Source organism: Ammospiza caudacuta, chromosome 4, assembly GCF_027887145.1.
Source record: "Ammospiza caudacuta isolate bAmmCau1 chromosome 4, bAmmCau1.pri, whole genome shotgun sequence".
NCBI classification, from domain to species: domain Eukaryota; kingdom Metazoa; phylum Chordata; class Aves; order Passeriformes; family Passerellidae; genus Ammospiza; species Ammospiza caudacuta.
The window spans coordinates 70,378,742-70,397,166 of record NC_080596.1 but is presented as its reverse complement, the minus strand read 5'-3'; the positions used below and the strand labels follow the sequence as shown (position 1 = coordinate 70,397,166).

At 37.5% G+C, this 18,425-nt stretch overlaps 1 protein-coding gene across 1 annotated transcript in view; it reads left to right on the top strand.

The window, feature by feature from the left end:
• ARAP2 (ArfGAP with RhoGAP domain, ankyrin repeat and PH domain 2) overlaps positions 1 to 12,403 on the top strand; it is a 113,842-nt gene extending 101,439 nt beyond the window's left edge. Inside the window, exons 29-33 of the mRNA XM_058804342.1 lie at positions 2,590 to 2,672; positions 4,051 to 4,086; positions 4,568 to 4,631; positions 9,196 to 9,327; positions 11,686 to 12,403. Coding sequence (XP_058660325.1) covers positions 2,590 to 2,672; positions 4,051 to 4,086; positions 4,568 to 4,631; positions 9,196 to 9,327; positions 11,686 to 12,036 — 666 coding nt within the window. The 3' untranslated portion in view covers positions 12,037 to 12,403. The remainder of the gene's footprint in view (positions 1 to 2,589; positions 2,673 to 4,050; positions 4,087 to 4,567; positions 4,632 to 9,195; positions 9,328 to 11,685) is intronic.
• The last annotated feature ends 6,022 nt before the right edge of the window (positions 12,404 to 18,425 follow it).

Here is an 18,425-nt window from a genome sequence, read left to right as displayed (position 1 = left end):
TGTGCTTCTGCTAGCTCAGGAAAGGGAGAGCACCTTTGCTGTTAGGATACTCTGCTGGTTTATGCCCAGCTTGGCACCTGCCAGCACGCTCTGGTCCCTATCAGCTGAACCGCCTCCCACTTCGGTCATTCAAAGAGTTTTTTCCTTCACCTGTGCAAGAGTTTGTGTATATCATTGTTAAATTTAATGAGATTCCTGTTCAATTTCTTTGTCCTGTGAAAGTCCCAATACTGGTGTTCTCCAGAAACCAGGTGGATTCCTTCTATCTCACTGGGCTGCCCTTCCTGAAGAGATAAGGAGGAACAAAGCCCTGCCTTCCCTATTCCCTGTCCCATAAAAGTCAGGATATGTTATCCAGAGACTTCTTGTTGTTCAAAGACATAATTTGCTTTTTTTTTCATCCTGATTTAGCGGCCCTAGTGGCCTAATGGATGAATGGCCTAATGGACATGCCCCAGTGGCAATGTCTAAAACAGGGATTGTGAGTTTGAGTCAGTCAGCAAAGCTTCACCAAGGCCAAGTCCTGTCTGACCAACTTAGTGGTCTTCTATGATAAATTGACTATGTCAGTGGACAAGGGAAGAGTTGCAGGTGCCATTTGTCTGAAATTCTGTAAGGCCTTTGACATGGTCCCTCACAATATTCTTTTCTCTAAATTGGAGAGGGATGGAATTGATGGAGTGGACTGTTAGATGGATAAGAAAGTGGTTGGATGGTCACATCCAGAGGGTAGTGATCAATGACTCAGAGTCCTGATGGACATCAGTGACATGTGGTGTCATTTAGAAGTCCTTGCTGGGATTAGTGCTACTTAATATATTCATTAGTGACACAGAAAGGGGAATTGAGTGCTTCTTCAGCAGATGACACCAAGCTGGGGGTATGGTTGATACACCTGGGGAACTGGATGACATCCAGAAGGGCCTGGACAAGCATGAAAAGTAAGCCCATGGGAATCTCAGCAGGTTTAACATGATCAAGTGCAAGGGGTTGCACCTTGTTTGGGTCAACTCATGATATCAGCCCTGTCTGGGGGAACAGACCCAGAGCAGCCCTGCCAGGGAGGATTTGGTGATGCTGGTGGGTGAGAGGCTGGACATGGCCCAGCCATGGGCACTCACAGCCCAGAGAGCCAAAGGTGTCCTGGGCTGCACCCAGAGCCCCGTGGGCAGCAGGGGAGGGAGGGGATTCTGCCCCTCTGCTCTGCTCTGCCCTGGTGAGACCCCACCTGCAGGGCTGCAGCCAGCTCCGGGGGCACAGCACAGCAAGGACATGGACCTGGGAGGCTACCAGGTCAATTAGAGGGATATTCTTCCCCTGTACTCAGCACTGGTGAGGCCTCACCTGGAGTGTTGCGTCCAGTTCTGGGCCCCTCACTTTAGGAGGGACATTGAGGTGCTTGAGCGTGTCCAAAGGAGAGCAACGAGGCTGGTGAGGGGCTTGGAGCACAAGCCATATGAAGAGCTACTGAGGGAGCTGGGGTTGTTCAGCCTGGAGAAAAGGAGACTCAGGGGTGACCTTATCACTCTCTTCAACTTCCTGAAGGGTGGCTGTGGTGAGCTGGGGGTCGGTCTCTTTCTCCGGGCAACAACAGACAGAACAAGAGGACACAGTCTCAAGCTGCACCAAGGGAGATACAGGCTAGAATTAAGGAGGAAGTATTTTACAGAAAGAGTGGTCAAATACTGGAATCATCTACCCAGGGAGGTGGTAGAGTCACCATCCCTCAAAGAGTTTATAAAAAGACTGGGTGTCGCACTTGGTGCCATGATCTATTTCTAGTGTTAGAACATGGGTTGGACTCGATCTTAAAGGTCTCTTCCAACCTAGAATTTCTGTGATTCTGTGATATGGAGCACCATGTCTGTGAAGGAAGACTGAGAGGCCGGGCTTTGGTCATCCTGGAAAAGAAACCTATTTGTGGCCTTCTAGTACCTGAAAGGAGCCTAGGAGAAAGATGGAAACAAATATTTTAGAAGAGTGCAATGCAGAAGAACAACAGGAATGCCTTCAAACTGAGAGTAGGTTTAGATTGAGTATTACGAAACATTCTTTACTGTGAGGGTGGTGAGACACTGGAACAGGTTACCCAGAAAAGCTGGGGATCCCATATCACTGGAAATGTTCAAGGTCAGGCTTGATAGGGCTCAGAGCAACCTGGTCTAGTGAAAGATGTTCCTGTTCATGGAAGGGGGGTTGGAACTGGATAGTCTTTTAACCCAAACTATTCTCTGATTTGTGAAAAATTTTCACCATTCCATAGAAGAGGTTATTTAACAGAGAGCAATCCCATTTCCCATCTTCCTGTCTCAAAGAGTTTGTGTTCATATATAGCACCACATCTTCATTATTCTGATTATGTTACAGTTTTGTGATTTCTTGTGAACTTTAAATTCTTAATCAGTCTGCTTCCGGTAAAAGTGACTGGTACACTTCGTTAGTGGCAAAGAAAGAGATAAAATATTTTAATGATTTGCTAGAAAAGAGGGGTGCACTCCATGAAAGAAACCGAACTGTGAAATCAGTCATGTGGCATTTTCTCTTTGGCACATTCCTCATACAATAATTAGAATCTTACTTTATTTGCAGGCTAGCAAACCTGAAAAAGTGTTGCCTGTCAGTTCTCTGAAGCTTTATCTTGGAGTGAAAAAGAAAATGAAGCCACCAACAAAGTAAGAATAGAAAAGAAAATAACACAGTGTAAAAAGTATTGTAGTATCATCAATAAAGGGTAGCATAGAACATTGTGGAGCAAAGAAAAGTCAAGAAGCCTATAGCAGTATACTGAATTAAATTATCCCCTGTAATATTATTTGTTCTTTTCCTGTATTTGTTTTCATGTTCCATGTTAACTAATCTGTGCTAGTAAATTACTTTATTGATTAGCTCTTTGTAATCTAAAGTGCATTTGTTATCTCTTGTGGATATGGTCGCTCCTGGCTCACTTAGTTTTGTGCTATATGTCCTGCATGTCATTGGTGGACAGACTTTCCTTGCACCAAGTAAAAAGAGAGAAGAGAAAACCAGTTAGTCATGGCCCTTACTGGCAGTTCCTGTTCAGCAGAGGATTTTCCTTTTTCAGGATCTTTGTTATTTTGATGTTTCTGCTAGCTGAAGACTACAGTGCCCTTTACAAACATCAGTGACTATCTCTCAGGAAAAGAGCATTGGGAAATGACACCTGTTTTTCTCAGATGTTTGCAGTTCTTGTTCAGTCACAGCTTTGAGATACTGAGACAATGCACATAGGATCTTATCCCAGAGGGAGTCTATGCTGGCTGTTGCCTTTAAACAGATTTGCTTGAACTTTTCCTTTGCAGTTGACAAATGAAAACACCCCAAAAAAGTCTGTGAATTTCAAAGCTTAGCCATGTTAAAGAAATCATTGATGGGTTTGTGTTTTTTTTCCATTTTTTTTTTTTATTCAAGTGCAGAATGAGTAGGAGATTAGTCCAAAATAGGAGTAAAAAGATTATGTAAATGTGTCTTCACAGGTTTTTTTACTTGAGGTTTATTTTTAGTGTACTTTCAAAAGAAGAGTTTACCTAGTCCCTTCTGGATCTCCAGAAGTGTCTGTTTGTTTCACCTCAGAGGCTTCATTGTGCACCCACTTCTTTTTCATTTTCCTAGTAATTATTAAATCCCTATAAAATCATGTGATTCCTTTTGTTTACAGTACAAGCATAGCTCTTTTCTCTCTGTGACTTCTACACTGTAGTGGCCTCTTTACCTGACAGTTTTATTTCCAGCTCCTTTTAAAAAGCACAGCCACAGCAAAACAGTGGCAACTAGTCAGCTGTCATCTGCAGTGCTTTGCTATAACCCTTTGTCTAAAACAGAAAGGTCATTAACTGTGAATCAGTTGTAAGAAAATTAGCAAAATCCATCCTCAAACCCACAACTTTATTCTGGATTTGCAGTACACATTTACATTTTGCAACTTTTTTTTTTTTTAACTTAAGAGGACTATATAAAGGTAATTAATCTCTGCTGTTTGAGGAATATGTCCCTGTTTATGGAAGTAACTTTTGAAAATCTTCTTTCTTTCAGCTGGGGACTTGCAGTATTTTCTGAAAAACACCAGTGGTAGGTAAACATGAAACGCACACTTAGTTTAATTTCTCTGTCTAATATTTGTTGAAATATTGAATTGCAAAATAAGAGTATTTGAAAACTAATCGGCATTATTTTGCTTTCATGTCAATTTTTTTTTTTTTTTTAAGTAAAGGAACTTTCTTAGTTGGTATGTTTGGTTCATGTTTTGGGTTTAAATGTCTGGCTTCCTTCTGTGACCAGAGAGCAAACAATAGTGATAAAGTTAGAATGATATATTTTAATCCTGTGCACATGCTTAAAATGAAGCACAGGCATTGTCATCAAAGTAGGTGAAGTGATAATTTGAAGTATTTATATATGCCTATTTTTTCTGGGAGTGTTAATAATAAATATAGATAGCATGGATGAATTTAAGCACTATTTGATGTAGTTTAGAAGCCTGTTCTTTAATATGTTTAACTGTAACTGGCATCTCCATTGCTTTTAATATTAATTGTGTATTGTGTTCTAGGTATATATGTTGTGATGGACAAGATGTGCAGATGGAGTGGATGATCAGCATTTTTATGGCACAGGTACTAATCTGATCAGAAAATGTAACTTATTCTGCTGTTATAAAAATTCCATTAAATATGTATGTGTTATATATAAGGTTCAGTGCCAAAGTTTCTGGAATACTTCATGTAATTAAAGTGCCAAAAGATGTGTCTTAGTCCATGAAGACTATGAGTGCTCTGAGTGTAATAACATTAGATTCTGACATCATCTCTCCATTCCACCCTACTGTGTTGCAGAGAAGCTTCGTAAAGAAGGACAATTATTTTCTTTCCAGAAAGCTCGTGGGTGAAATTTTGGCCACTGACCTAAAGGGTGTGTCTGTGTGCCACAGTACCTAAGTGCTATTTCTCTGCTCACTAGTTTGGATGCTGCTAAAGTAGTGATGAAAGAGGGGTGTAATGTTAAAATCATAGTGGTGTGAACTAGCCCAGTTAAAGAGCTGTGCTAATATGGCAGGTTTTCTCTGGTATCCAAGTTTGTTTTGTTAACACTGACAATTCATTGTGTTGGGTAGGTTTTATCCTGAATTAAGTACTCTTCTGCTTGATATGAGATTGTAAGAAGAGTGTATGTTTGAGTGGCATACAACACATCCTCGGAAATGGAGTTTAATGTTTGCATTGGAGAAGTGGAAATAAGCGAGATGGGAAGAATTTACCCTGACAGGAGAGTGGAACATAGTTTAAGGTTTTAACAGGATTTTGTCTGTGTCAGATTTTTCTTTTTCCCATGATGTTCAAGGAGCTTTGCAGGATATCACTGTGCATAAACATTGCTAGATTTATGGTTACCTGGGAGCTTTGTGTTGCATAAAATAGGCTGAGCACAAGACTGTTGAAATACAGACTTAGTGACTTCCTAAAACAGAATCTGACTTTAATAGATAGTAGTGCTAGAAGTATAATGCATGCCTTGAAAGTAAGACTTACAAATTCTTGTCTTATTCAGCTCTCTTAACTGAAATGACAGTTGTTGTTTCTATGGAAACAGCTGGCATATATCTCATGGGCATAACATGAGCAGTGTCACAGCAAATAGGCTCAGAGGTTATTGATATAGGAAACTTTGAAGTAACTCATGCAAGGTTGGTAACTGTTGAAGTCCTTTTGACATAAAATCACAATGAAGGACAGTCTTACAATTCTACTCAGGCAGATGTACAATGTTCCTTTGACAATATAGATAAAAAAATGGGAGCCATTGCTCACTGTCCATGATAAATTTTCCTAACAGAAAAAAAGATAAAATCACTTAATGTACATTTAAAAACATGCTATGAATTCATAACGTTAATTTTAGAACTTTATTATAATGAATGAACAGTGCAATGAATTAGCAGTACTACATTGAAAGGGTTTTTTGGTTTGGATTGATTTTTTGTGAAAATTCTTGGGTTTTTTTTACAAGTGTTCTGGACTTCAGTAAAGTTGTCAGTCTATAGAGTACATGAGAAGTTACGTGCTAATGATGCAGATGCAGATTTAGTATATTGTTCTTACTGCAATCTACTACTTCATTACAGAGAAAATTTCCTTAAGAATGCAATGCCTCATATTGGTAAAATTTGCTGTAATATCTCTAAAAAGTCTTGTATCATACAGCAGCAGATAATTATTACCACATTATCCCATTTCTAAACCAGAAAACTGTAAATGTCAACTGAGATTATTTCTAGTTAGAATTTTCAAGTTGAGACCATCTTTAGGGAAGTCAGCTTGTTTTTTTACTGTATATGTTGTTCACGGTATTTGAACATACATGTTAGAGAAATTGCAGGCATCACATCTTCTTTGTCAGTGGAATAACTTAGACTAGAAATTGAAAAATACTGTAAAATTGGTTTTGAAGTGTTAAGAGATTGAATGATTTTGTACGATTAAGAGGGACATAAACAAATATTACTGCATTCCTCAGTGCTTGAGCAGACTCAAGTTCTATTAGTAATTAATATCAGTAAGATAACAGTACTATTACTGTTTTTTTCCTGGTGTCAGATAATGTTTATTTCTGTAGTATAAATAGTGCAGAGTATATGAATAGCAAAGTGTATGTACCGCTGTAATGTAGGTACAAGAGTACTTTGATACAGGCCATCAAGTTAACCCAGAGGTTATTAATCTTCCATTTCAAACTGGTACATACTAAGTGTTTGAAGTAGGACCAATGTTTCTTTCAGTTCTATGCAAAACCATCCTGAAAAGCAAGATTCTTGAATTCTATAATAGTTCTGTACAAAATCTCTTAAGAGCACGCATAGCATTCAGTTGGAAGTAATTAATTTGTATGAAGATGGACACAATAGTTTACTTCCAGTTTCCTTGTCTTTGATCAGCTGGAGGCACATTATACTATCATGAGGTGCAGTTGAACAGAGAGGTCAAAGCTATGAATAAATACATTTTTTATGTGGCCTAATACGTTGCTAGTATTTCTGATATACTTTCTCAGTTCAATTTTAAGAAATGTTACAGGCACAAAAGGGAAATCAGGCTGCTTAGCTGACAGGGATGGTTTCCTTACGCTTGCTGGGATTTAAGGCAGATAGTTTTCTTCAGAAGCTGATTAAAGTTTCTCCATCATTTTCTGGGTTGTGTTTGTTTGTTTTATCTTGATCCACAATAAACTGTTTTGGTTGGCGAGAGCTGCTCTTTCAGATAATAATTTCTCATTTCATTGAAAGAAAATGTTCTTAATGGAGAGAACTCATCACAGACTTTTACATCACTCTGGTCACACCATGTGTGAGAATTTTGTACTCCATCTAGATATGAGTCTATAAAATACTTTTTCTAACTTTGGGACAAGACTTTCAATTTCTAGTCAGCCATCCTGAGTCAGTAATCACTGATTTTGATGGGTTTTATTGGTAGTCCTCTTTTTACTTGCTGACCATGTGCAACTATGATCATAGCTCTTCATAGATCACAACTGTTTTTTTTAAATATGATCTTCAAGAGACTTGCTTCATGGATTTGCAGTCCTGGCTTGCCAGTTTCCTTCGAAGTTTTGCTGATTTAGCTGTAGGCCTTGGTTATTCTCTTTGGTAACAGAATCTCATGTTGATGATTTTTTCAGTAAAATCATCTTGAAATACCTTGTCCTCAAATCTGTCTTTATGGTTTTTATTAGCATTACTTGAGGAATGTGAGCTCATGTGCTAAAATGGGAAATGTTCAGTAAGTAATATATGGTTTTTTACTTTCCTTCTCTTCCCAGTCTAGTTTTTAACTCAGAGTGAAACTTCACATTTTTCCCCAAAACTGACCTATTTCAGTTGAGCTAAAGCAAAGACTACTGTTGAAACCAGATCTGCATATTGGTAGATTGTGTTTTGGATAACACATGTTGTTATCATATGTTAAGCAATTATTTTCTCTAAATTATTAATACAAATTTTCACAGAATCACAGAATCAATTAGTTTGGAAAAGACCTTTGAGATTATTGAGTCAAAGCTATGACCTAACACCAGCTTGTCAATCAGACCATGGCACTGAGTGACACGCATAGTCTTTTCTTTAAACACCTCCAGGCGTGCTGACTGGTGACATTCCAATGTCTAATCCCCATTTTTGGGAAGAAACTCTTCCCAATATCCAATGTAAACCTTCCCTGGTGCAGTTTGAGGCTATTTCCTCTCACCCTGTTGCTGGTTGCCTGGGAGAAGAAGCCCATCCCCTCCTGGCTCCAGCCTCCTTTCAGGCAATTGCCGAGACCGGTCCGTTCCCCCTGAGCCTCCTTTTCTCCACCTGAGCACCCCCAGATCCCTCAGCTGCTCCCCACAAGCCTTGTGCTCCAGACTCTTCCCCAGCTCCATGTTCCTTCTCTGGACATGCTCCAGCCCCTCAGTGTCTTTCTTGCAATCAGGGGCCCAGAACTGGACACAGGATTTGAGGTGTGGCCTCCCCAGTGCTGGGTACGGGGGGACAATCCCTGCCCTGCTCCTGCTGGCCACACTGTTGCTGACACAGGCCTGGATGCCATTGGCCTCCTTGGCCACCTGGGCACACTCTGGCTCATTTCCAGCAGCTGTAGATCAGCACTCCCAGCTCCTTTTCCACTGGGCCACGTTCCAGCCGCTCTGCCCCAGCCTGTAGCGCTGCCTGGGCTTGTTGTGGCCCAAGTGTTGTACCCTGCGCTTTGGTCTTGAACCTCAACAAGAAACACATTTTGAAACGCTTGCACATTGAGGTAATTTTATCTTATTTCTGAAACTTTTGTTGGGACTCATGGAAGTGTGCTTCTGTGAAATTTTGAAATTGTGAAACAAGTCAAAATTTATGTCGTGTTTGATGATGTTTTCTATTTTTTTTTACAATAATGAGAATAATATTAAGGAAGGAGGATGTTTGATACATGACAATTATATAGAGACATTTTGGTTCTTTTCACTCAACATTGTGCAGCACTTATGAAAACTTAACATAGTTTTAAGCATCATAGTGTTTTTCCCTTTCTCCCACAATAGGAGGGCATGGTGTGGTGCAGTATATTGCTTTTTCCAAGGGTGTTTTGCATACCAAAGAATCTTCTGTATTTATGAAATTGTACATGGAAAATAAGGAAACATTTTTTTCTTCAGCATGCAGATATATGGCCACCTGTTGGGAAAGCAAGAAAACAATCCATAACTAAAAGTCCAAAGATCAGAGGCTTACCACTAATTCCCATTCATCAGGAGAAGAACACTTGTAAAATCAGAGGGATTACAGAGGTAAGTGGGGTTTAAACTTGATATAGAACTTTTAACCACAATGCTGTAATAAGTAGTCCAGTAATATTGAACTCCCTGGAGCTGGATAAATATAGAATGCAGATGTTGTTATTGCCAATGCCTCTTCCAGTATTTTGCCTGACTGCAGCAGTGAATTACTGTTGAGAAAACACCTTGGTCCTTTGACTGCAGTACTATCATTTCTTGCACATTTTAGAACATTTTGAAAGGAGAGGCTAATATGGGATGTGTTATCACCACTAACAGAGATGGTGGTTCAGGTACAGAATGGTAAAATTGGCTATTTCCATAGTAAGCCAACAGCAAAAGGCAGGCATGGTGCTTTATGTAAAAGACAACTCCATCTTGTGTTACACTTTCTTCCAGAAAGAATTTCTGCTCTGCCTAACTACAAGAGTGTAAAGCCATGTGAATATAAGTATTTTGTAATTTGTTTATAAATTTGTTTATAAATTTGTCTTTTTTAACCTTCTCTCAGGAAGTATTTTTGCAATTTTTAATAAGTTCTTTCTGATGCTTGTATTTTCAAACCTCTTTGATGAAAGTAATCAGGTTAACACAATGCATAATGAAAAATAAAAACTAATGCTTTTTTACATGGAAGGCTAAAACTGGAATGAACAGTAACATAGTGGTAGAAAGTATATATATGATACCATTTTTTAAGAAGAAATATTATACCCCAGTGGAGTCAGTTCAAAAAAAATGTACCATTGGGAGACCATGCCTTCAGTCTTTCCATGAATTTGAATACTCTTCCAAGAATATCTCAGTTTTAAAACATTAGAAAGTAATACCAGGAACAAGTATTTCTGAAAAATGCTGGTTTATGGAAAATGGAGGTCTATTTACAGATCAATGTGTAAACTTGTAGTAGAAATGTCATCAATTTATACAGGCAGGAAAAGAGACTGACAGTTTTCCAAACAGTGAAAAAAGTGATATCTGAGAGGGAAAGATGACTGAGGGGGAGAAAAACCCAAACCACTATAAGCTCAAAGATACCCAAAAACTGAGTTAAATATTAATATTTTTTACTAAAATGTCTATATTGAATGACTGATTTTTCCTCATCATTGGAAGCAGTTTTATTGAGGGTTAGGAAGACAAATGTGTAATACGAGGTTTGAAAGGAATCCTAATAACAAATAGAACCAAAACATTTTGGTTATTTCTATATCTCTTGTTACACATGTGGACAGTGCATTTGAAATATGCATATTTCTCATATAGAATTATTTAATTGAAATAGAAATGTATTGCTGTGTATCTGCAGTAAGTATTTGATTTTATTTCAAAATACAAAAAGGCTGAAGAATGAGGAAAAACCTTTTCTTTCAAGCACGATCAAATAGCATACTGACTCAGAATAGGTCATACAAGAAAGGCCCAAACCATTCTAAATTCTGTGTATCTAAACTAGCTTCTCCCTAGTGTTTGAGTAGTTTTTAATGTTTGTTTTAACATTTAGGAGGTATTAAGATTCCAAAGAACTAGTTGCTCATATGCTGTGGATGAATAACTCCATAAAAAATGCAGTCAAACTGAACAAGTTCCACACAGGAAATACACAAAGACCCACAGTCTCTCTCAGCTTTCTTCACGTTCTGATTGTCAAGAAAGATGGCACACATGAAAAAAGTACTCCAGGACCTGATTTTCCTTTAGAACTACCCGGGTTTTTCAGAAAAGGAATGTTCTACCTACTGCTGCACCACCTGAATAGCCAGAATACAATAAAGCAAATTTAGATGCAGCATCTGGTTTACCTTTAATTTTCTACAGCTTAAGAACTTGAAAACAGCCCACCAATGTCAATTGGAAAAGAAGCCAGTCTTTATGACATATCAGTTAGTATTTAACAGCTGCTGAAAGTTTAGATGTGATTGTTGAAAACTGTCTCTCGTATATTGATGTTGCTCAGTCGTTATATTATCAAAACTGTAATATACACAATTGTATTAATTCCACCAAGGAGTTCTAGGTCTTTATGAGTGTAGGGATCTGCTGTAAAATGCTAAAACTTACTCTACTGTGGTAGAATGAAAAATCAAATTATGATTATATGAAAATAAATCTTCATGTCCTTATTGGCATGGTGCATGATTTATGTAAATTTCAGAAGTATAGCTAATTGAGAATTTGCTCACTAAAAATGATTACTAAATAATAATATGACAATTGTGGTAATTTAAAACTAACTTTGCTGTCTCAGCTCTTGGGTAAAATTAACTTTTTTTCTTTAAAACTTATATGAAACTAATGAGCAAAAATTGCAATCTAAACATTTTTTAATATGATGTGAATGAACTTATTTCTCTTTGCTTGTTTGGTAAGAATATAGAACTACAAGCTGGAAAATCAAGATTTGGTGAACATCATGATAATGAATTTCTGGAAGAAAGACAAAACTTGAAAGAAAAAGCATCTATTGTGGCACAATGTTTGGAAAGAAAAGAGGAGAAAGGGCGAAATCATGCTAAAACACATCGAAACTTGATTTCTGCGGATGATGCAGGCTCAGGGATGACTGAATTACACCAAATGCCACATAAGACATTGAGGAAAAATAAAAACAAAACAAACAAAACTACTTTGGAACTAGATAGTAAATTGCCATCAGATGTGATTCAAGAACTAAATACAGTGCTGCAGAAGAACAGAGCACTTCATGAAACCTCCAGCTGATTTCCTGAGCCTGAAGTGTAATACTTATATGTATATTCTTGTGTTATACATGTATATATATATATATTTGTGTATTTTCTGTTCAAAATAGTCTGCTTTGATGTGTCTAGTTTGTACAGTGCAGAGGAAATAAGGAAATATAATTTGTTTATGTGCAGCTATTGGTTTTGTATATGTGTATACCCCATGTTAAAATTGACCACTGAACTGGGAGAACTGATTATGTAAAACTCCTGAAGTTTGGAGGTTTTTCTGTGCAGTGCAAGGACACCAGATTTTGGTCTATTTTGTTGTTATTTGTTTCAGATTTTGTTTGATACAAGGATTCTAAGGACTGTCAAAAGCTTTTGCTGTTTATACTCTGTACCACTTTGTAAATACTGGGGAGATATTTTAAAAGACAAGATATTCTGAAATTCATGCTATAAATTGGCCTGCAATATTTTTAATTGTCTAACACCATAAAATCAGTAATATCTGATTTTAAATTGGTTTGTTTTTTTTTTTTTTTTTTGTTTGATTTTCTTAATTTGTGGTTTTGATTTTAGTTTTTAAGGAGAAAATAAGTATTTGCTTCCACAGAATTGTCCTCTGACAAGGCATCATGTGAAGAAATCAAAAGAGAGAGGAATGTAGTAGATGAGACAATGTATTAATTCTTGTATTTTGAAACTGTGTCTCTAGGGTGTACATCTGATTATTACATCTAAGTAATGAGACTATTGAGGAGGACAAAAAAAGTCTTCAAAGCAACTTCTAATGGGTACGTGAAATGGAAGAATTGCACTATCTCAGTGGGCTGAAGTACTTTTCTAAACAGGCCTTGCTCAGCTCAGGGTAACAAAGGCAGGCTTTTCTATTGCTCTTTGGATAGAGCTTGCTTGGTGCTAACAAAGTTGCTGACCTCCCATAAATATTTAGTATTTAAATGAGATATTAATTCCTTTAAGAAAAAATGGTGCCCACAAAAACAAATCAGAACAGTACCAAGACACCAAGTGTTAAGGAGGGCCAAATCCTAAACAGAAGAAGCAATTTACCCCTCTCTTTACTGTAAGGACAAAGGTAATAATATTCTTTTTGCAGGGACTAGCAAATGCTTGCCCTACAACTTTACCACTGCTCTTCTGAGTTTGAGGGCTGGTCCAAGGGTTGAGAGAACAGCCTTGCTTGCTGCCTTCTGAATATGTAGGTAGCAGTCCCTGAAGATAGTCATGTAGCACAGTACAGCTACTTTGAATTATAGCCCCAGAGTTCCTTAAATATAAAATTCAGCATTGCTTTTCAAAACAAAACCTATTCAAGGAATGAAATTATTTTAAGTTGTTTTGTAGATTTTATCTTCACTTATCCTTTGGGACTGGTGGTCTGACTTTGTTCCATAGCACCTGGAGGGGCGGAAGGCACTGCTGTGCTGAGGCTGTTTCAGGTGTTGTAGATGCTGTCTGGTTTAGCAGCACGACTGACAGACGTGAGCTCTCATGAGCTCACAAGGCACTTTGCTTCAAGGGAGGCATTAATAAGGGCTTCTGCTTGTTTTTGCTGCTGTCCCTTTTGTGGTCTGACTAGTCAGACTGCCACAGATTTTCACCAGCCTTTTAAGATCTTACTGATGCCTTTAGTGTTTGATTGCAATTGGCCAGATCTCTTAGAGTAGGAGAGAGGAAGCACAGAAGCGGTATGCTCATTTACTCCCTCTTCTATTTTTGGTAGTCACAGGTGCCCTAACATTTCTCACATCATTTACTTCTATTCCTGATTACATTGAGCAGCTTAATTGGAAAAATAATTTGTTTGATTGAAGAAATTATACAAGTGACTCAAATAATGTATCTGGCAACTCTGCTAGGAAGCACAGAGAAAATGAGATCAAACTCAAATATTTTATAGTAGTATTTATTACTCTGGAATGTAGCACTGACAAAGCAAGTCTAGTCTTTCAGACTTTGCACTTACCTTATTTGACCAGTTGTTAAAACTGAAACAAGTTTGTAGATTTTAATTTTCCCAGTGCACTCTTGACTGTTTTGCTACCTTCACTTTGTAATTGAATCTCTTCTAATCATTGAGGCTCTGCCTCAAATAAGCATATCAGCCTGAACTCAAATTTTATTATTAAAGCTGGGGTTTAATGTCAATAAATGCATTCTTAAATGCTGATTTGAACTGCGGACTAATGTCAGCAGGAGAAATTGCTTTATTTTCTGTCAGGTTGGACTTGAATGTACTATTTACAGTTGTACTTTTATTTGCAGATATTTCTCAGTATTGAGTTATGGTTCTTATATTGTTCATCTTTTTATTGGGACCTTAAGGATGATATTCACTTCACTGCTGAAATGATGCTTCATGCATCATTTAAGCCACTACACTTAATGGGATAAATGGGGCAGTGGAAGGGTTTGTGCATTGGAGTGAATATATCCACAAAGAAAATGGTTTGTGTGTTTTTATTGGTTCTGAGGACTACAGAAACTTTTGTTCTATTTCAAAACCATGTCACAGGTAAAATTTCTGTATAACTGCTGCTAACAGGCCATAAAAATCAAGAAGATGTTTAATAAAATGTGTTTAAATTTGGCATCGTATGTATTCATACACAAACACATTTATGCACATTCACAGAGGCACACTGAATGATGACAGTGTTACAAGTAAAGATTATTTGGGGAAGTCGAAATTAAATTTTAAAGTAATTATTTTAAATAAGTGTCAAAGTGTTGAACAAAACATCTAGCACATTATTGTTGCACTACACATTTCAGACTGATCTAAGACCTGCAGAATAAATGTTGTTTGTTGCAATATCTTTGTGGCTGCTAATTTTTGTTGTTCCTGTGCCATGTTGAGAACTGGTAAAGTGTAATTTTCAGAGAATTGTAATTGAATAAATGCTATTTCTCAGAACTAGGTGATGGATTTTTTCAGAAAAAAAAAGCAGTAAGAATGTTTAAAAAAATAATCTGTGTCTGCCCATATGAAAGCTCTTGAATAATGTGGTAAGAGCTTACTTTTCCATCTGCAAAATGAAGTTAAATGGGAGACTGGTATTTTATGTATGAGCCTATAACAGTTAGAAGACTAAGATTAATATCTTAATAAATCTTAATAAATCTCAGGTTCATCATTGCCTTGTTAAACTTCTATAATCATGATAGGTAGGTGCAAAGTTGACGTGTAGCCATTGTTTTTGTTGTTAACGTAATGCCTGTGTTCTGTGTGTGTGTTTTTTCACATTTATTAGGATGGGTGAGGGAAGCAAGTGAAAACCTGACAAGAAATATGAACTAGATTCTTCATTTTCTTTTTCTTTACTGAGCTGGATATTGTCTGCTATTAGAGTTTTTCTTCAAAACAGATCTCTTTCTGAGGTACTATTTTGGGATGCCAGTTCAAAAGAGCAGTTTGACTAATAGGTTTTGTGCCTCAGCAGAGACTGCCTCAATGTGGGACCAGTTTCACCAGCTGGGATCTACAGAGTGTATTCATGCTTTACTGTGTTACTGGGGTTGAGATGCAATTTTTGCATTAAAAGGTTTTGCAAATGTTATCCGAGAATCTGTCCAGTGGGGAAAGCATATCCCCAAAGATTTCTTCAGTTAATGGGGAAGGCTTGGCCATATCATTGACTTTTGTTTCTTCCTTGGGAAGAGCTCTGGGCTGTTGTGCCTAAGGCGAGTTGTTAGGGTGCCTCCAGCTCTGCCTGCCAGAGGCACCCCTGAGGTGCCTCTTGCTGTCATGTATCGGGGTAGTTTTAGACTGCTCTGGAGATACAGGGTTTATCTGAGAGTAAAAGTTACAGGAATTTTATTTCACTGCAACGATTTTTTTTCTCCCCTGATGCAGTGCTGACACAGTTTGTGTTCCTATGAGTGCAGCCAGGTTTCCACCCTCTCCACAGTTCAAATTCCAGATTAAGAAGTCTAAGAAAAAATTTACATGCTCTGCTGGGGATGGGGTTGATACCTGTAGGAGTAAGGAAGAAAGAGGTGCATCTCTCACTGGCTATGACACTTTGTTATAGGCTACCCTGTTATGTCACCTCTCTGATTTTTATATCCTGCTTTCCAGTACAGTCTGTTTCATTGGGAGAATCAGCTATCAGACTTTACTTGAATTTGAACTAGAACAGCTTCAGTTCTGCTGGAGTCCAAATGGAAACAAACAAACAAAAAAGTACTGACTTGAGTCTCTGTTTGGAGCATGGAATGCTCTAAAATATTTTGATTTGGGCTACTTCAGAGAAATTTTTGTATTCAGTAAGTTACATTGGGACTGAACTGTATAGAAACAGACTACCCTGATAGATGGATTGAGTGTATTCCAAGAGGAATTGTTTGCAAGAATATGTACTATCTTGCAAAACTGAGCAAGATGTGGCAAGACTGCCTGGGAAGGGTAAGGATTCTCCAATACAGTATTCCTGCTTCTGAACTGCTGGAGAGATTCTCTGTGCTGTTAAAAAAGGATGTATTTGTCAAACTCACTGTTTCTTGCGATTAGACTGTTCTATGTAGAAAGGCAGAAAACCTTGCAAAATTTTTTCAGTGATTCACAGTCAGTTTGGAGATTACACTGCTTTACTTGTGGCTCTGCTGAAAATGGGATCCATCTGCAACTCAGTTAAGGGGGAAACCAATCCTGCTCTTTTTTTTTAGTTCTTACCACTGCTGCAACTTAATGGTTTAGTTATTGTCTTTGCTGAAATTTCTTTGAGAATATTCCTATTATGCTTTGCCATTCATTTTTTGCTACAAATCCATTATGATCTGTTGTACTGATGAGGAAGGAGGATGTGGATGTTAATGCCAAACAGACAACTGTATCTTCCTGCTTACCTGTACTTTCATGCAGTTCAGAATTTTGCTTAGTCTACCTGACCTCACTTGAGCTCTGCCTCTTTTTGCTCTAGACCCTGTTCTGCATCTTAGACTCTGGAATATCCTAATCTTTAAGGTATCTTATATACACTCTCCCACTCTGGTCTAATGTATGGTTCAAACTCTCTGGTTAGATCCCATGGCATCTCTGAATATCTTTTTTGCCTCTGTTTGCAGATAGTTTGTGCATTACGGTCAAGACCATCATGTCAAGGTTGCCTTAACCTTTTTCTTAAGTTCTGTTAGTGCTGTTCTCAGTGCCACCATAAAGAAATGGATTTCGCTGAAGTAACTGAGAGAGAGAGAAAGAGATTCAGATGTTGCCTAATGGGTATTCCAAAGTTCTGTGACCCATTCCTGTAAATGCCTCTGAAAATCTTCTACATTTGTATTCCTCAGACAATCAGAAGGCAAACTAAAGCAAATGTACTCTCTTTGCCTTTTTAAATTATTTCATTTCAGTTCCTTAATGATCCTATAATAATGGTTTGTGCCTGGTAATAACACAGTTTCTTGCAAGTTATACCTTTGGCTACATAAATTGTTTTCTTTCAGAATTTAATTAACATTGGTTTGTCCAGTACTGCAGCCAGTTTAAGAACTAATAGGTTAAGGTTTACTCTATGTATGAGTTTTATTACATTGCTTTCTCCCAATCCACATTTAAAATATGTTTCATTTAAAAGCAAATAATTTCTTTGTATTTGACTATATTGGCTTTATATATCTATTTAAATTACAGCATGATTGAAATTTCATTTCTTCAAAGAGGTTGTAGCCATTAGCCTTTAGTTTATTGTGTCCAGCACTTACATTTGCTTTCAGATTGCCTCTTTTTCCCACTGTTTACTCATTCATCCTACATATTGGGACTGTTAAAGCTCATTAGATGATAAATATTTTAAACTGCATATGATAATTCTGTGGTCTTCCCAGGCTGTTACAGGTAGAACATTTTTCATGTGAGAATCCTTATAGAAACCAGAGGAAATCAGGTTTCGTGAGAGATAACAGAACTTTGATGTAGGAGTATGTGTCTTTGAGTCTTGGTTAAATCACTGAGTAGAACAAGAGTACACTTTGTCCATAATGTGGAGACAGTAGGATTGGTTCCCTTTTGTCACTTCTTGATTTCATATAGAGCTGTTTGGTCAGGTAAATGAGTTTTCAAAATATTTGCATAGGATCTGTTCTAAGAAATAGAAAACAGAAAATGAGATATGAAACATCTCTAAACTAGCAATAAATCTAACCATTACTTTCAGAAAGTTTCCGGGTTTACTCAATAAAAAGCAAATGCATTTTCACTGTTTTCTTCCTTCCAGATTTTAGAGAAAAGTTCTCACTAGCTTGAACTTTCTATGAATTTTCAGTATTAGTAACCAAGTCTAATGTAGAAAGTGTATTTTTCAAAACATAAATCCTGATACAAAAAAGGTACTAGAGGTAATTTTTTTAAGTGACCTTGTATAAAGGTTTGCTTTCTTTTATGCTAGCTATATCATAGCA